This window comes from Fukomys damarensis, unplaced genomic scaffold (assembly GCF_012274545.1).
Source record: "Fukomys damarensis isolate Sample0158 unplaced genomic scaffold, DMR_v1.0_HiC HiC_scaffold_21, whole genome shotgun sequence".
NCBI classification, from domain to species: Eukaryota; Metazoa; Chordata; class Mammalia; order Rodentia; family Bathyergidae; genus Fukomys; species Fukomys damarensis.
Window position 1 is genome coordinate 15,723,357 of NW_022900933.1, and position 13,815 is coordinate 15,737,171.

At 48.8% G+C, this 13,815-nt stretch overlaps 2 protein-coding genes across 17 annotated transcripts in view; one reads left to right on the forward strand and one right to left on the reverse strand.

Annotated features, from left to right (window-relative positions):
• Papln (papilin, proteoglycan like sulfated glycoprotein) overlaps nucleotides 1-7,510 on the forward strand; it is a 25,711-nt gene extending 18,201 nt beyond the window's left edge. For both annotated transcript variants that reach the window (XM_010645430.3, XM_010645432.3), the window contains 8 exons: nucleotides 331-468; nucleotides 587-711; nucleotides 913-1,033; nucleotides 1,384-1,521; nucleotides 2,775-2,902; nucleotides 2,988-3,096; nucleotides 4,476-4,642; nucleotides 7,332-7,510. In XM_010645430.3, the coding sequence (XP_010643732.1) occupies nucleotides 331-468; nucleotides 587-711; nucleotides 913-1,033; nucleotides 1,384-1,521; nucleotides 2,775-2,902; nucleotides 2,988-3,096; nucleotides 4,476-4,642; nucleotides 7,332-7,510 (1,105 nt within the window). The remainder of the gene's footprint in view (nucleotides 1-330; nucleotides 469-586; nucleotides 712-912; nucleotides 1,034-1,383; nucleotides 1,522-2,774; nucleotides 2,903-2,987; nucleotides 3,097-4,475; nucleotides 4,643-7,331) is intronic.
• Nucleotides 7,511-9,718: 2,208 nt separating this feature from the next.
• Numb (NUMB endocytic adaptor protein) overlaps nucleotides 9,719-13,815 on the reverse strand; it is a 148,664-nt gene continuing 144,567 nt past the window's right edge. For 13 of the 15 annotated variants that reach the window (XM_010645442.3, XM_010645439.3, XM_033766670.1 and 10 more), the window contains 2 exons: nucleotides 12,289-12,435; nucleotides 9,719-11,474 (listed from right to left, as the gene is read on the reverse strand). In XM_010645442.3, the coding sequence (XP_010643744.1) occupies nucleotides 10,771-11,474; nucleotides 12,289-12,435 (851 nt within the window). In that variant the 3' untranslated portion in view covers nucleotides 9,719-10,770. The remainder of the gene's footprint in view (nucleotides 11,475-12,288; nucleotides 12,436-13,815) is intronic. The other 2 variants (XM_033766675.1, XM_033766674.1) reach the window with 1 other exon arrangement.

Consider the following 13,815-nt stretch of genomic DNA (forward strand, 5'->3'; position numbering starts at 1 on the left):
GAGAGAGAGAGAGAGAGAGAGAGAGAGAGGGGAGGAGAGAGAGAAACACAAAATCCCACAATAAATCTACCACAGGTTTCTGCCACAGGGCTGTCTGTCTGCCTGTTTCAGCCTCACACCCCCGGGCTTTTGCATCCTCCTTGTTGCTGTCTGAAGGGCAATGGCACGGGGCACGGTGGGGAGGGTCCCCTGGCTTCCGGAACTTGGCTTCCGTCGGACTCTGGCCCAAGAAGGCATCTGCTGGGCTGCTCACGAGGGGACCCTGGCCTGGGCTCACCCTCACCCTCACCCTCACATCAGTATCTGTTTCCTGACTGCCCACCCCCTCAGGATCAGCTTGGCCGGCTCAGGGCCCTCCGAGGTGCAGGCAGCCATGGGACAGCAGATACAGCTCTTCTGTCCCGCTGACGTCTCCCGGGAATCCCAGGCTGGCTGGCAGAAAGATGGCCAGCCCATCTCTTCTGACAGGTACGGGTTACAGTTACAAATCTGTCTCTGGCGTGAGTCTTCCCTGACAGCAGCCCCTCTGACCTCCCCCGGAGCGTGAGTGGGCTCGAGAGCGCTGTCTCCCCTCCTTCCGGGTCAGGCACCAGCTGCAGTCTGACGGCTCCCTGGTCATCGGCCCCCTTCGGGCAGAGGATGCTGGCGTCTATAGCTGTGGCGGCAACAGGCCAGGCCGTGACCCTCAGAGGATCCAGCTTCGAGTCACAGGTCCCTGTTCCCACCGTGTCCCTACCTGGGGTCACCTGGACCCCAGAATGGGAAGGACTGGATGGAAGAGTCTGGGCCACCCCTACACAACCCTTGAGGGACCCTAATTTCTCCACAAGTCCCCGCTGGCCTCATGGTCAACCCTTCCTTCCAGTACCATCTCGTATAACTCACACTTGGCTTTTCCTGACCTCGTGACAGGGGGTGACTTAGCAGTGCCATCTGAGAGTGAGCCAAGGCACTTCCCTCGGACCAGGGACCCAGCCCGAGGCCAAGGGGAAGGTACAGGAGTCCCCTCTTCACAGCCACGACCTGCAACTAGGTAACAGCTCAGCCGTGCCGTCCCGTCCACAGGGTTCAGTCTGCGGGTGAGAGAAGGGGTCTGCTGTGACAGGCTTTCCTGGGCTCTGATCGTGACTCCCTGAGGGGAGCCCCTCACCCCTAAGCATCTGAGAAGGGAAGGGTGCCCAGAGCTGGCCTTGAGGATCAGCTGTTTACAGAGGGGTCCTAAGTCAAGGGCCTGGTGAGAAAGTTGGGGTAGCTTTCGGGCTTTCCCTCCCATCAGGGATGTTGTCCTAAGCAGAACAAAGGGGTGTCTTTAGGACGCTGACTCTGTAGCGATAAAGGGCGGCGGCAGTGAGAGCCCCTCAAGGTTCTGGGATTGTCTTGCAGGCTGCGTCTGGACCACACCCAGCCTGGGGTGGTGGACACCAACCCGGGCCAGCAGGTCCGGCTGAGCTGCCGGGCTGAAGGTTTCCCATCCCCGGTCATCCAGTGGCAGAGAGACGGACAGCCCGTCGCCTCCCCCAGGTCGGTCCAGCACCTTTTCCTCTGCTTGTCCACCCCTGGTCCTACCACCTCCCTTGGTGGCCTGGAGAGATGGATCTAGGGCACAGGGCTCAGGGTGTGGGGCGGTGGTCCCCGGGTCTTTGCTGAGGCTGGCAGGTGATGGGTCTGAACAGTTCTGGCTGACTGTGCACCGAACGTGAGGTTGCTTCTGTGTTATATAATCTGTGAAGCAGCCACATTGAGGCAGGAGCTCCTCTTTCCTCATTTTATACATAGGAGCTTAGCACTGCAACCTCATAGGTGGTAGTCCCGGGATTTAAACTTTATGACAACAACTAGAAACCAGATTTTTTTTCTGGTATTGGGAATTTAATCTTGATCCTTCACACTGAGCTATATTCCCATCCCTTTTTAATTTGAGATAGGGTCTCAATAAGTTGCTAAGTTGCCCAGGCTGAGCTTTAACTTGAGATCCTCCTGCCTCAGCCTCCCAGGGTGCTGGCATTACAAGTCTGTACCACCATGCCCAGCTGAAACCAGAATTACTTTTTATTGGAAAATTTGATATACACTGAGATTATATCTTACTCCATAAAGAATGGCTATCACCAAATGCTGGCCAGGTTGTATGAGAAAAAGGAAACTTTCACCAACAATGTAGAAAGTGTAACCTAATATAGCCATTATGGAAATTAGTCTGGAGATTCCTCAAAATACTAAAAGTAGACATCCACTTTACCCCCAGCTGTTCCCCTTTTAGGTATCTTCCCAAAAGAGTTAAAGACATCACATTATAAGGATACATGCACACCCATGTTTATAGTAGCACAACTCAAGATAGCTAAACCATGGCAGTAGCCTGTATGCCCATCAACAGATAAATGGGTAAAGAAAATGTGTGTATATACAAAAAAATATAAAGAATAATGGAATAATAATAAATCTGAGAAATCTGTAGGAAAATGAACAAAGGTAAGTGAAATAAATCTGACGCGGAAGATTAAATACTGCATGGTTTTTCTTATCTGAGAAACCCAAAGTAAAAATAACTGAAAGAACAAAATAAAAAAGGTAATAGGAAATGATACAATTTATTCATTGTTAGGCTTAAAAGCCACACATTTTCCAGTAAATTAGAGTGCAGGTAGCGTGAGGGTGTGAGGGCCCGAGGGCCCACAGTAGCAGGCTGCTCAGCCTCATCCCTGTCTCCCTACGGCTCTCATGGCTTGTGGCCCCTCGCAGCTGGAGCCAATTATTAACTGCTTTGTCCCCAGACACCAGGTGCAGCCAGATGGTTCTTTGGTCATCAGCCGAGTGGCTGTAGAAGACGGTGGCTTCTACGCCTGTGTCGCTTTCAATGGGCAGTACCAAGACCAGCGCTGGGTCCAGCTCAGAGTTCTGGGTAAGGTGGGAGTGTGGAGTGGGGCCGAATGGTAAGGAGGTGGGAGTCTGTGCCCGGGCTGACAGTGCTTCCTCTCTGTGTTCAGGAGAGCTGACAATCACAGGGTTGCCGCCGAGTATGACAGTGTCAGAGGGTGACACTGCCAGGCTGTCTTGCGTGGTGGGAGATGCAAGTGCGAACATCAGATGGTCCAGGTAAAGATCTCTTCCCCACATTGAGAGCCTGTTTTGGGGACTTCAGTAGCTTTTAGTTCTAGATTAGTTGGTCTTGTGCTCATTTGTTCATTCAGCATTTTTGCCCCTCCTTTCCTGGAATGTGTCAGGATGAGGTTAGGTCCTGGGCATCCTTGGGGTCCCTGGCTCCCAGGAGCTCCAGACCAGCCCTGCCCTGAACACTGTCTGCCTGGAGGGTGAGGCCGCTTTGGTCCAGGAGGGCCTAGGGAGGGGAATCCAGGGGCAGTGGCTTTGGCTGGACTTAAAGGATGTTCTTGCGGGGAAAGCGGCAAGGCCGAAGGTGGTGTTTTGGAGGACGCTGGGATGGGAATGTGCTGCAGGCTCTGGGAGAGGTGAAGGGGCTGTAGCAGTCAGCTGCCTTGGCAACCAAAGCCTCAGGGATTACACTGTCTGCCCCGCACCCTTAGCACGGCCGTTCACCTGGGTTGTCTCTGCCTGGTCACTGTCTGCCTTGCATCCCTACCCCACTCAGGGACACTGCCCTGGCTGAGGCTGTCAACCGCTTCCCTGCTGCTAACCCCAAGGATACCCTCGGTCCTCACAGGACCTGTAGGCTTCCTCTGCTGGCCCTTTCTTCTCCTGGAAATGCTCACTTCCCTCGCGAGGGTTCAGGAAACTGCTGTCCTTGGTAGTCCAGGTGGCTTCAACTCAGACAGCCACAGTTGCACGAGCTTCCTGGGGTGCCTTGTGCTGATACGTAGATGGGTTTGGACTCTCTTGGGTCCCAGTCCTTGAAATCAGTGTTACTGGTATCTCACAAAGACCCTGGATTCCAAATGGCAGAGCCTAACCTCACCCCAGCCTGGGGAATTTCCAGGTTGGAGGGAAGCCACCCCTCAGTAACCGAGGCCAATTGCGTCCTCTCCACCTCCCACATCCGACCTTCACCTGAGTCCCTTTATCTCACTGCCCATGCCATCTGCCCCATGTGTGCCGAGGGAGCAGCCACTCCATGCTGCCCGCCTGAACTTCCTCGCTCCCACTCCTGAGTCCCCCACAGCCTCCCACATAGTTGGTCAGATGCCAGCGGGCTGTCAGGTCAGGTCAGGTCAGGGAAAGCTCCCCGCACACCTGTGCCCTCAGTCTGTGCCCAGAGGCGGCAGGTGCTCAGCAGCACGGTTGGCTCCCGATGCAGGGCCCCATTCACGCTGGCTCTGTGTGCTTACCTCACTTGTGCTTTGCTCAATGTTCCCCCTTCCTTGGGTCATCTCTCTGCCCTCAGGAGAGGGAGGTTGGCTCTGGAATGGCCTTTGATGACCTCCTCCGTTGGTGTCCCAGGCCTCATAGGGCCTGAAGACCAGGGGTGCTAGGTGACGCCCCGCCATCCTCTCTCCCCGCAGGAATGGGGTACCAGTGCAGGCTGATGGTCACCGAGTGCACCAGTCCCCGGATGGCACACTGCTCATCCACAACCTGCGGGCCCAGGATGAAGGCTCCTACACCTGCAGTGCCTACCGTGGGAGCCAGGCGGTCAGCCGCAGCACCGAGGTGAAGGTGGCCGTGCCAGGTGAGTGTCTGGGGTGCGTTCCCAGGGCATTTCCTTCTCCTTGGGGGCTGGCCGTGAGCTGTGGAAGATGGAGGCTCAGCAGTCTGAGGGGCTTGAGTTTAAATCCTGGCTCACTGGTTGTGACTCAGGGCAAGGCACTTCATCTTAGGGCCTCGCTCTACACTGTGGAGTGGGGCTGCCCCGCGATCCGAGGCTGAGGTAGAGGCAAGGGAGCTGCCTGTTGGGCCTGGTCATGGCCTCACAGATGATCAGCACTGTTAAAAAATATAACTGGCTCACATTCCATTATAATACGGCAAAAAAGACCACTCAAATCTGTCCATTCTAATCAGGGTGGCAAAAAGTGGTACTAAAAAGTGCCTCTGTGACCCTGAGACTCCTTAACCCACAAAGGACATGAGACAGGAGCCCAGAGAGCTCCCCGTGTTTCCATCAGTCACATAGCAGATTAGTAGGCCAGCTGGGCCTGGAACCCAGATCTTTCAACTCCTCAGTTATTTATGCATTTTCACTAAACTATCACACTTACAGTGGAACTATATTATTCAGTAATTTGATTTTTAAGCCTTATATAGTCCAGCTCCTGCTGTTGGTGAGTTATATTTTAACAAATCAAAGTACTGTATTATAGGATACTACCATTATGGGAAAATGCTGCCAATTAAATGACACCATCTACTAAGATGCAGATAAATCTGAGAGTGAAAAGTGCATTTAGAATTGGCGATTTAACATTCTTACTCACTAGAGCCGTGTTCATAGAAAGTGGAGGGCACTGCCATCCTCTCTCTCAGTCCTTGGTCCAAGTTCACTGAGGTATGAGTAGCTGGGCAGTGCCCTGGGCCAACCAGCTGGTTCTTACAGAAGAGATGCAGCCTTGGGGAGAGCAGTGGGCTTGGAGGTCCTGGGCCCTTTCTGTTCTGCTTTCTACCTGGCCATTCCTGCCATCGGAAGTGTCTCCTGGCCAGCTTAGGGAAACTGGCCAATGCTAGCAACTGCAGGCCTGACTAAAAGGTGGCTTTGTGAATGGGCTTAGGCAGTGGCTAGGTGAATGTGCACAGGTAAGTGATGGTGCTGTCCCGGTGGAAGCACCACCTTGCAGGGTCTTATTTTCACTGCTATAGCGTCCAGATAATCTCTTTTGTGCACATACTACCTGCCCTTGAGGACCACTCACTCAGGTTGTGATTAGCTATAGATGTGCCTGCCTAGGAAATCAGACTATCAGAAACTTGTTTGGGGATGGGTTGGTTGGGCTCTTGTCCAGGCGTGGTCTCCTAGGCCCAAGGGATCTGACCTGCACCTGAATACCAGACAGGACACTGCCTCAGTCCTTCTCCCGCCCTCTGCTGGTTGAATGGTGCTAGTTCTAGATAGCCTGTGGCCAGGAAAGGTATCCCCAAAATATCTAAGGATCAGATGGCAAGTGTCTGCTCTCACTGGTTTTTCAAGGATCACAAAGTATGAGGTTGCTTGATGCTGCCCGCTTCATGACTGGTGGGCACCTGGCATTACAATGGTGACATAGGGCTTGTCATGCTCTGTGGCAAGGGACATGGTTCAACTGTGAGGATGCCTTGATCATTTGGTTAAGAGTGGAGCGAGAAGCCAGGCGTGATGGTGCAGTCTTGTAATACCAGCACTTGGGAGGCTGAGGTGGGAGGGTCCCCCATGAGTTAAAGGCTAGCCTGGTCTACATATTAAGACGCTGCCTTAAAAAAAAAAAAGGCAGAAAATACTTCAGGGATGAAGGATAGGCTGTCACTTATTTTCTACACGAGAAGGAACTCTGTGCAGAGAAAGCTCAAACTCTCCTGCCTTACATAGTGGCCACACAGCAAGAGAATAGTGATGGCAGGTAAGGCAGGGATAGGATGACTGGGGCTGGCATTTCTGATCTCTAGTTTTCAAGGGAGACTGTTTTGGGGAAAGAGGAAGTAGGTGACAAGGGTACTGATCACCTTGCTGAGTGGAAACCATGACAGGTCCGGTGCTACAAGAACCTGATAAAATTGATATCAAAATTACAGGTTTTTAAAAATGATGGCTTTTCCATTTATATGAACGGCATTAGTCCTGGTCATGCTGGTAGACCAGACCTGTCTTAAGGCTACTCTCTGGTTAGGTTTGGTCTTTTCATGGTAACCTCTGAGGAACAAGGATGAAGGGCTTTCCCAGCCCTGTGGAGCCTGGCTTTAGGGAAGAAAATGCGTACCCTAAGCCTGGAATTGCTGTTGCAGAAAGAAGAGATGTTAGCTCAGCACGGCAGCACAGCACAGCTCCCAAGGAGGTAGAGGGGAACCCACAAGGGCTTTGTTCTCCGTGTACTGTTAACACTAAAAAGTGAAATACAGCCCTAGATATATGCTATTGTGTATCTATAAAAAAACCCTGCAGACATGTGTCCGATCCACTTAGGGCTGATCCGCTCTTCAGCCCTCAACAGTGAGGGTAGGAAGAGAACTTGGAGAGAGAAGTGTTTATCCATCTAGTCAGTAAATAGGTGGGAGTCCAAGAAGAGATGTGCCCTGGGCTGAGGCCACAAATACGAGTAGCAAGAGAACCACCGAATGCTCGGGGAAGGCCAGGATGTGGTGGAAACCCTCCTCCTGCTTGTACAGGCGGCAGGTAAGACTGTCACACACTGGGCTGCCTCACCCCTCTCTTCCCTCTCACCCCTTCTCTTCAGCAGCAACCACCCAGCCCAGGGAAGCTGGTGGTGGGGAGTGCATCGATCAGCCGGAGCTGGCCAACTGTGACTTGATCCTGCAGGCACAGCTCTGTGGCAACGAGTATTACTCCAGCTTCTGCTGCGCCAGCTGTGCCCGCTTCCAGCCCCGTGCTCGGCCTGCCCAGCAGCAGGGATGATGACTGGCTCTCGCTCCAGTTCTGAAAAATTAAGAAGACTCTCCCAGCCAGCAAAGGAATCAACAGACACTGCCCTCGAGAAAGCCACAGCCCCCTCTGCAGTCCTCAGCAGTCTGCATCTCTAACAAAACCCCAGCTGATTCATCCAAAAGAATGCAGCCTTTCCTCTGCAGGGTCCCTTTACAATTTGTGATGAGTTGAGGGTCCCTTCTCTGTAATGTGTGGGACTAGAAGTGTTTCAGATTTTGGAATATTTGCAGACTTGGGTTGAGCATCCCTAATATCCAAAATCCTGAAACACTTCTGTCTCATGTGGGTATGCAAACATTTCTAGGTTTTAGGTTATGTACAAAAAGGATCAGTTAACTTTTTTTTTTTTTTTGAGACAGTCTCGCTATGTAGTTCAGGCCATTCTCGAACTCAAAGCAATTTTCCCGGCTCAGCCTCCTGCGTGCTGGGATTATAGATGTGCACCACCACCACCAGCTAGTTTGCTGAATTTTAAAGCAGGCTGTCAGGGCTCACTTCATTTATAGCTGACTGGAGAGGTGGTAACACCTGCCTTACAAGGGTACTGGCAACTCCTCCTATCGTGTCAGCAATACTGTCTAGCAGTTCTGTGCTAGAACCACTTCACCTGGGGCCTGTGGTTCACTGCTCAGGTCTCTCACCTCCCTAGGCAGGAAATCCCATTGGTGCATAGAGTTAGCAGCATCAAGCTTGTGAAAACTCTCACCAAGGTGGACTGTAGGCCTCACAGGGTGTTGAGATGAAAGAGTCATAGTTAGCACTGTCATCTGAGCATTGAAGGCCTGGAAAAGCTGCGCCTGGAGCCTTCTGAAGCTGAGGCCGACACAGACAGCTGGCTGGCCTGGCCTGAAGAGACGAGGAACCTCTTCCTTAAGTAGGAATATGTAAAGCCAGAGGGTTTCTGCTAGAGAGAAAGCAGACTTACAAATGCCATTAGTGGAACGAGAAACTAGTCTGTGTAGGAGGTGGGAACAGTGAGCTAACAGGGAAGTGGTTTCAGAAACGGTGTAACCTGCAGGAAGGAATCATCTTCAGGACTTCTGCTTCCTCATCACTGAAACAAGAGGCCCAAGTTCAATGAGCTTCTCTGTCCCTTTCCATTTTAGCTTTCTCCAGCTCTTGAGAGGTCTGTCTAGTAACAAAGGTTATTGCACATGGGAAATAACAGCTGCAAAAGAGGAATGGTATCACAAGGAGCGATACTGCTCAGTCTGCCCCTCGGTCAAAAGAAACATGGGTCACAGTAGAGATGATTTGTCCCTATTTATACACTGAGAAGCATCCCTTTCCATTTACCATGGCTGGTTTTGTTTATACACATTGGAAAGAGCTGCTTTCTTGGACCCCGAGTTTAATGAAACTATTGGCACACACCTCAGAAGGTACAGCTAAGATTAGCTCTTTGCAGCTAGCCCTTCTTCAAACTAGTCACAGTAAGTTTAAGGTGAGGGCTATTCACTCTAGACCAGCAATTCTCAACCTTCTTCTACACTGGAAACTTAACCAAACTGGGCCTGTGTTCCCACCCTCTTCCCTCAAACCCACAAAATTCTGATTTATTGGCCTCAAGTATAGGCTGGGCATTAGGAGTTTTTGCTATTTTTCTGGGTGGGGCGGAGCTTATGCACACTAAAGTGCTTGTTCTATTACTGAACTACACACACAGCCCTGAGGATTAGGATTTTAAAAATTGAAATGACTCTCACACAGCCAAGTTGAGGGGATAGTGACAGTCGTGGGTAGGGCTATGAGGCCGCCTTTGCATCCAGCTCCTAGGTGAGATCCATGCTGCTATTCCAGGCCCCACTTTGAGCAGCAAGCATTTGACTTTAGGCTTTGGTTGCTCCTGAATACACCTCTATAAATAAAAACATGAATTTTAAGGATATAACAGTCACACACACTTTCTAGCCACTAAACTAGCAGAGACAGAATAAGCCTTTAAACTTGTAAGAGGAAAGAACAGCCCTTCATGGACAAAAGCTTCTACTATGAACATTTATTTTTGTTAAAGCAGATTATAAATTCTCATCAGTACAAATATATATATAACTTACATCTGATTGTAAGGCCAACATTCAAAAGTAAAAATGAGATGGGATCTCATGTTACCCGAGGTCAAGTGGCTGCAACTGGCAATGGGATAGATAGTCTTACCAAGGGGGTGGGGGGTGGGGACACAAAGCTCATAAAACCAGGGTCTGCATCCCCACAAAATGTGGGGACAAAATTTAAAGGACAAGACCCACGCTACAAACCCACACAGTAACCTGCGTTCCCTTCTCTGGAGATGTCACTGTCACCTTAGTGTTAAAGGATTAACAAAAGGAAATTCCAACCATATATAAAAGAATATTCTCTAGAGGATAGATCAATTCCATTAAAATACATTAGAATTTCAGAGGTTTAAATCCAGGACAATACTGCTTTCATTTTTTTAAAAACTACAACCTAGTGATTGTTGGTCATAAGCATGATTGTTGTTGCAAAGTATACTTACAATGACGGCAAACAAGCTAGGGATCACGCCTGCAACGTCCACCCCTTTTTACTTCAATAGGCATCAATGATAGATCAATCTTATGTACAACTTCTTACAAATAACCTTTTTACTTTTGGCAAGATTACTTACAACTTTTTAATATTGAGAACTATTTAAAATATTCTAAATGCATAAAAATAAAGATTTTGGCTTTTGATATATATCTATATTTATTGTTACTCAAAATGGAAGCTGTTTTCATACCCCCAAATAGCGCTGCTGGGCAGTTGCTTCTGTGCCTTCCAGGAAGCACAGCCTGCCTCCCCTCCCAGTCTGAGTCCAAACCACGCTCTAGGTCATACTGGGAGGAGGCAGGTGAATGGCCTCAAAGATAAAGGGAGTTTTGCTTCCGTTTGTATTTTATATTCCAGTAAATGTGCTTTGAATAGATTCCTGTTCCGATACTTCTGCTTCTCTGTTGCCAGAGATTTGTAAGGGGGAGAGGGAGGAAGGGTACAGAAGACAATATTTCCTTGACTTCTTTAGCCTAGCTGCAAGACAGTATTTGCTAGGAATGACTTTCTCCACTTTCAAAAGTCACCCCTCCCTGCGCTCTGTGCTTGGACTTGTTCCTTGGGACCTTTGGGATTAGTGAAAAGTATACTGATTGGGACGACAAAATCCCCTTTGACCTCCACCCCCTGCCTTTGCCTAAGTACAGACAAGATACATAAGCCATAGAGACTGCTTAAAGTTCAATTTCAAAAGTCTTCTGTAAGTCACTAGAGAAAGGATTGGTAGGGGAGGGGTTAGTACGCTGCTTGGACTTGCTTTCTAATGCAGCCCACTGGGCTTCAAAAGGATCCACTGGGCAGGTGCCTCCAGGAAGCTCTGTGTGCTTGTCTCCTGAGGCCAACCTGCCATCGTCTACACCATTGAAAGCTGCAGAACCATTGAGGTGCTGAGCAGGAGGCTTAAAGAAAGGACTGGTGGTAGCACTACTTGTCTCATAGTTAGGGAATGTCTGCTGCCTGACCAGGCTGGGTGACTGGTGGGGGTGAGCGACCTGAGAGTGACCTGCGGTGCCAAACACGTTGGCTACCATCTGGGATGGGGTGATGCCCACCACAGGCACATTAGGGGCTGTGTAGGGCATCCCATTGGCCACAGGATAGGACTGGGCAGGGACAAAGGCTGGCTGTAGGGGTGGAACCACACCCACCGGCACAGGCTGAGAGGTGAGGAATGCACTTCCCTGGAAAGGCAGTGCTGGCTGGGAGATGGCAGTGGGTGGAGGCGGCTGCAGGACTGGCTGCAGAGGGGCAGCTGAAGTCTGGGGCTGCTGGGCCCGGACGCTCTTGGACACTTCTTCTAGCCAGCGGTCAGCCTCTGAGGGAGTACGTCTATGGCCAGCCTGGAGGAGATCTGGAGAGGATGGGCCCCACTCAGTGCCTGGAACCAGCAAGATGGAGAGAGAGATGAGTTAGTGTCTCCTCCCTCACTTCATAACCTTAGTTATTTGAATGATCCAAACATGTGGAACAAGTTCTCCTAATAGAATGTTCTGTGGCTTTGACAGGTGAGAGGAAAGTATTACATTACCAGCTAAGGAGACTGTGTGGTAGGACAAAGGGAACCTGTCAGACCATGCTGCTGTCTAAGCCATGTCAAGGAGCTGTTTAATATGCCTCCGATGCACTGAACTAAGGCAGCTGGCTGGTGTCAGAAACCCCTCCTTGTCCCCATGGCTCATGCACAGTATGGAAACTATGCATATGCTCCAAAGTGCTCAAGGGCTTCACTCTAACAGGGCAAAAATAAAATAACCAGTGATCTGGCCATACCATGCTGGTCCCTGCCTGGTTTCTAGATGTACAGTGCTTTTCTGGTGAATGATTATGACTATTTTAAAATGTCTTATAGTTACAGAAAAACTAGTAAATACAGAAAAGCACTGCCTTGTGGGAGGCAAGGTTCCTTCTTCCTATAGGCATGTCTGCCCACTGCCAAATCCAAGGATGGATTCCTGAGACGGGGCTCAGGAATTTGTATTTCATAAAAGCTCTTTGGATGGCTCAGTTCTATAGGTCTAAGAACTATCAGTCTGATACTTTTTGTTCTCCTCTTTTACCATCCAGTCCAGGAAGGAACATACTTTTCCTAAAAGGGATTTTTCTCTAGTTCCCACTCAGGTAACTGGATGGTTTTAAAACCAGGGTCATTTATGTGATTCCAGAATCCTCACCACCATCTGTGGCCACCTTACCCGGACGTGTGGCTGCAACTTCCTTGTTAGCAGCATCAGGGGCATGGGCCCAAGGGTTGGTTTCACGCACAGGCATTGCTACGGGTGCTAGAGCAGTATGGGCTGGCTTAGCAGTAAGCACATGGAAGGCTGAGTCAGTGCCATTAGCTACAATGGGAGCAGACAACATCAATGGAGTTAATTCATGCAAGATGCACGAGTGACCTCAAGGAGCTGAGTGAGTCAGGCCAGCAACACTAGTGGAAGAGATAAGACAGAACAATTGATGGTGGGACAACCATGCTATCTTGCAATGGATACACAGACCTTTGGCAAAGAAGGAATCAGGTTATAACTGAAATGACTGTAGTGATAAAGTCAAATGACTGTTTTGGGAAAATATGTGCACAGGTAGAAGGGAACAAAACATTTCAAATTAAGTTGAACAGAGCTGCTCTTATGAGCAGCAAAAAACCTAGGTATTCCAGATATAACTTAGCCTTTGGCTTAACAAAGTAGATAAGGCATTTCTTTTTTCTAACTCTTCCAAAAGTAAAATTATACCAATAACAATAATAATGGTTAAATAATATTTCCTTACTATGTACTGGGTACTAGGCTATGTGCATCATCCCATTTTTTTTGGGGGGGGACCAGGGATCGAACTTGGAACCTTGCACTTGCAAGGCAGGTGGTGGAACCACTGAGCTAAATCCCCAGCCCGTGCATCATCTTATTTAATTCTCTCAAAAACCCCATAAAAGACTGGCATAGTAGGACCACTGGGAGATAAGTTCTCAGACATTCCGCAGATGACTAAAACCTTAGAAAGAACCCAACCCTGTATTTACTAGGTTTTTTCCTATACATTCCTACAATCAAGTTTAAGTTATAAATTGGGCACACTGAGATTAATAATAATGAAAAGAATAACCATAACAATATACTATAATTAAATTGTTTAAAATATATGGATTATTTATTTCTGGAATTTTCTATTTAACATTTTGAGATAGTAGTGGACTATGAGTGACTGTTACCTTGGAAAGGGAAACCATGAATGACAGTGAACTACTATTTACATATTTCCATATAAAAGATGAGAAATCAAATGATACACTTTCATTTGCATAATAAACTTGTAGTTTTATCTTTTTTTATTTTCTCCACTTGCAATGTTCATAATAACTCATCCTCATCTTGCTTTATTAAAATCTCCTAACCCCTTTACTCCAGAAATCTTTCAGTTTCCACTCTTTATCCTTCTATCATATTTAATATGATGCAGACAAGCATCTCCTCCTGCCTTGTAATATAAAACTCTGTTTAGGACTGGACAACCATGCTTATGGTGTTGGTAATACCTACCCAGGTCATCCAAAAAAAAAAAAAAAAAAAAAAAAATCTCCTAACCTTTACTCCAGAAATCTTTCAGTTTCCACTCTTTATCCTTCTATCATATTTAATATGATGCAGACAAGCATCTCCTCCTGCCTTGTAATATAAAACTCTGTTTAGGACTGGACAACCATGCTTATGGTGTGTGGG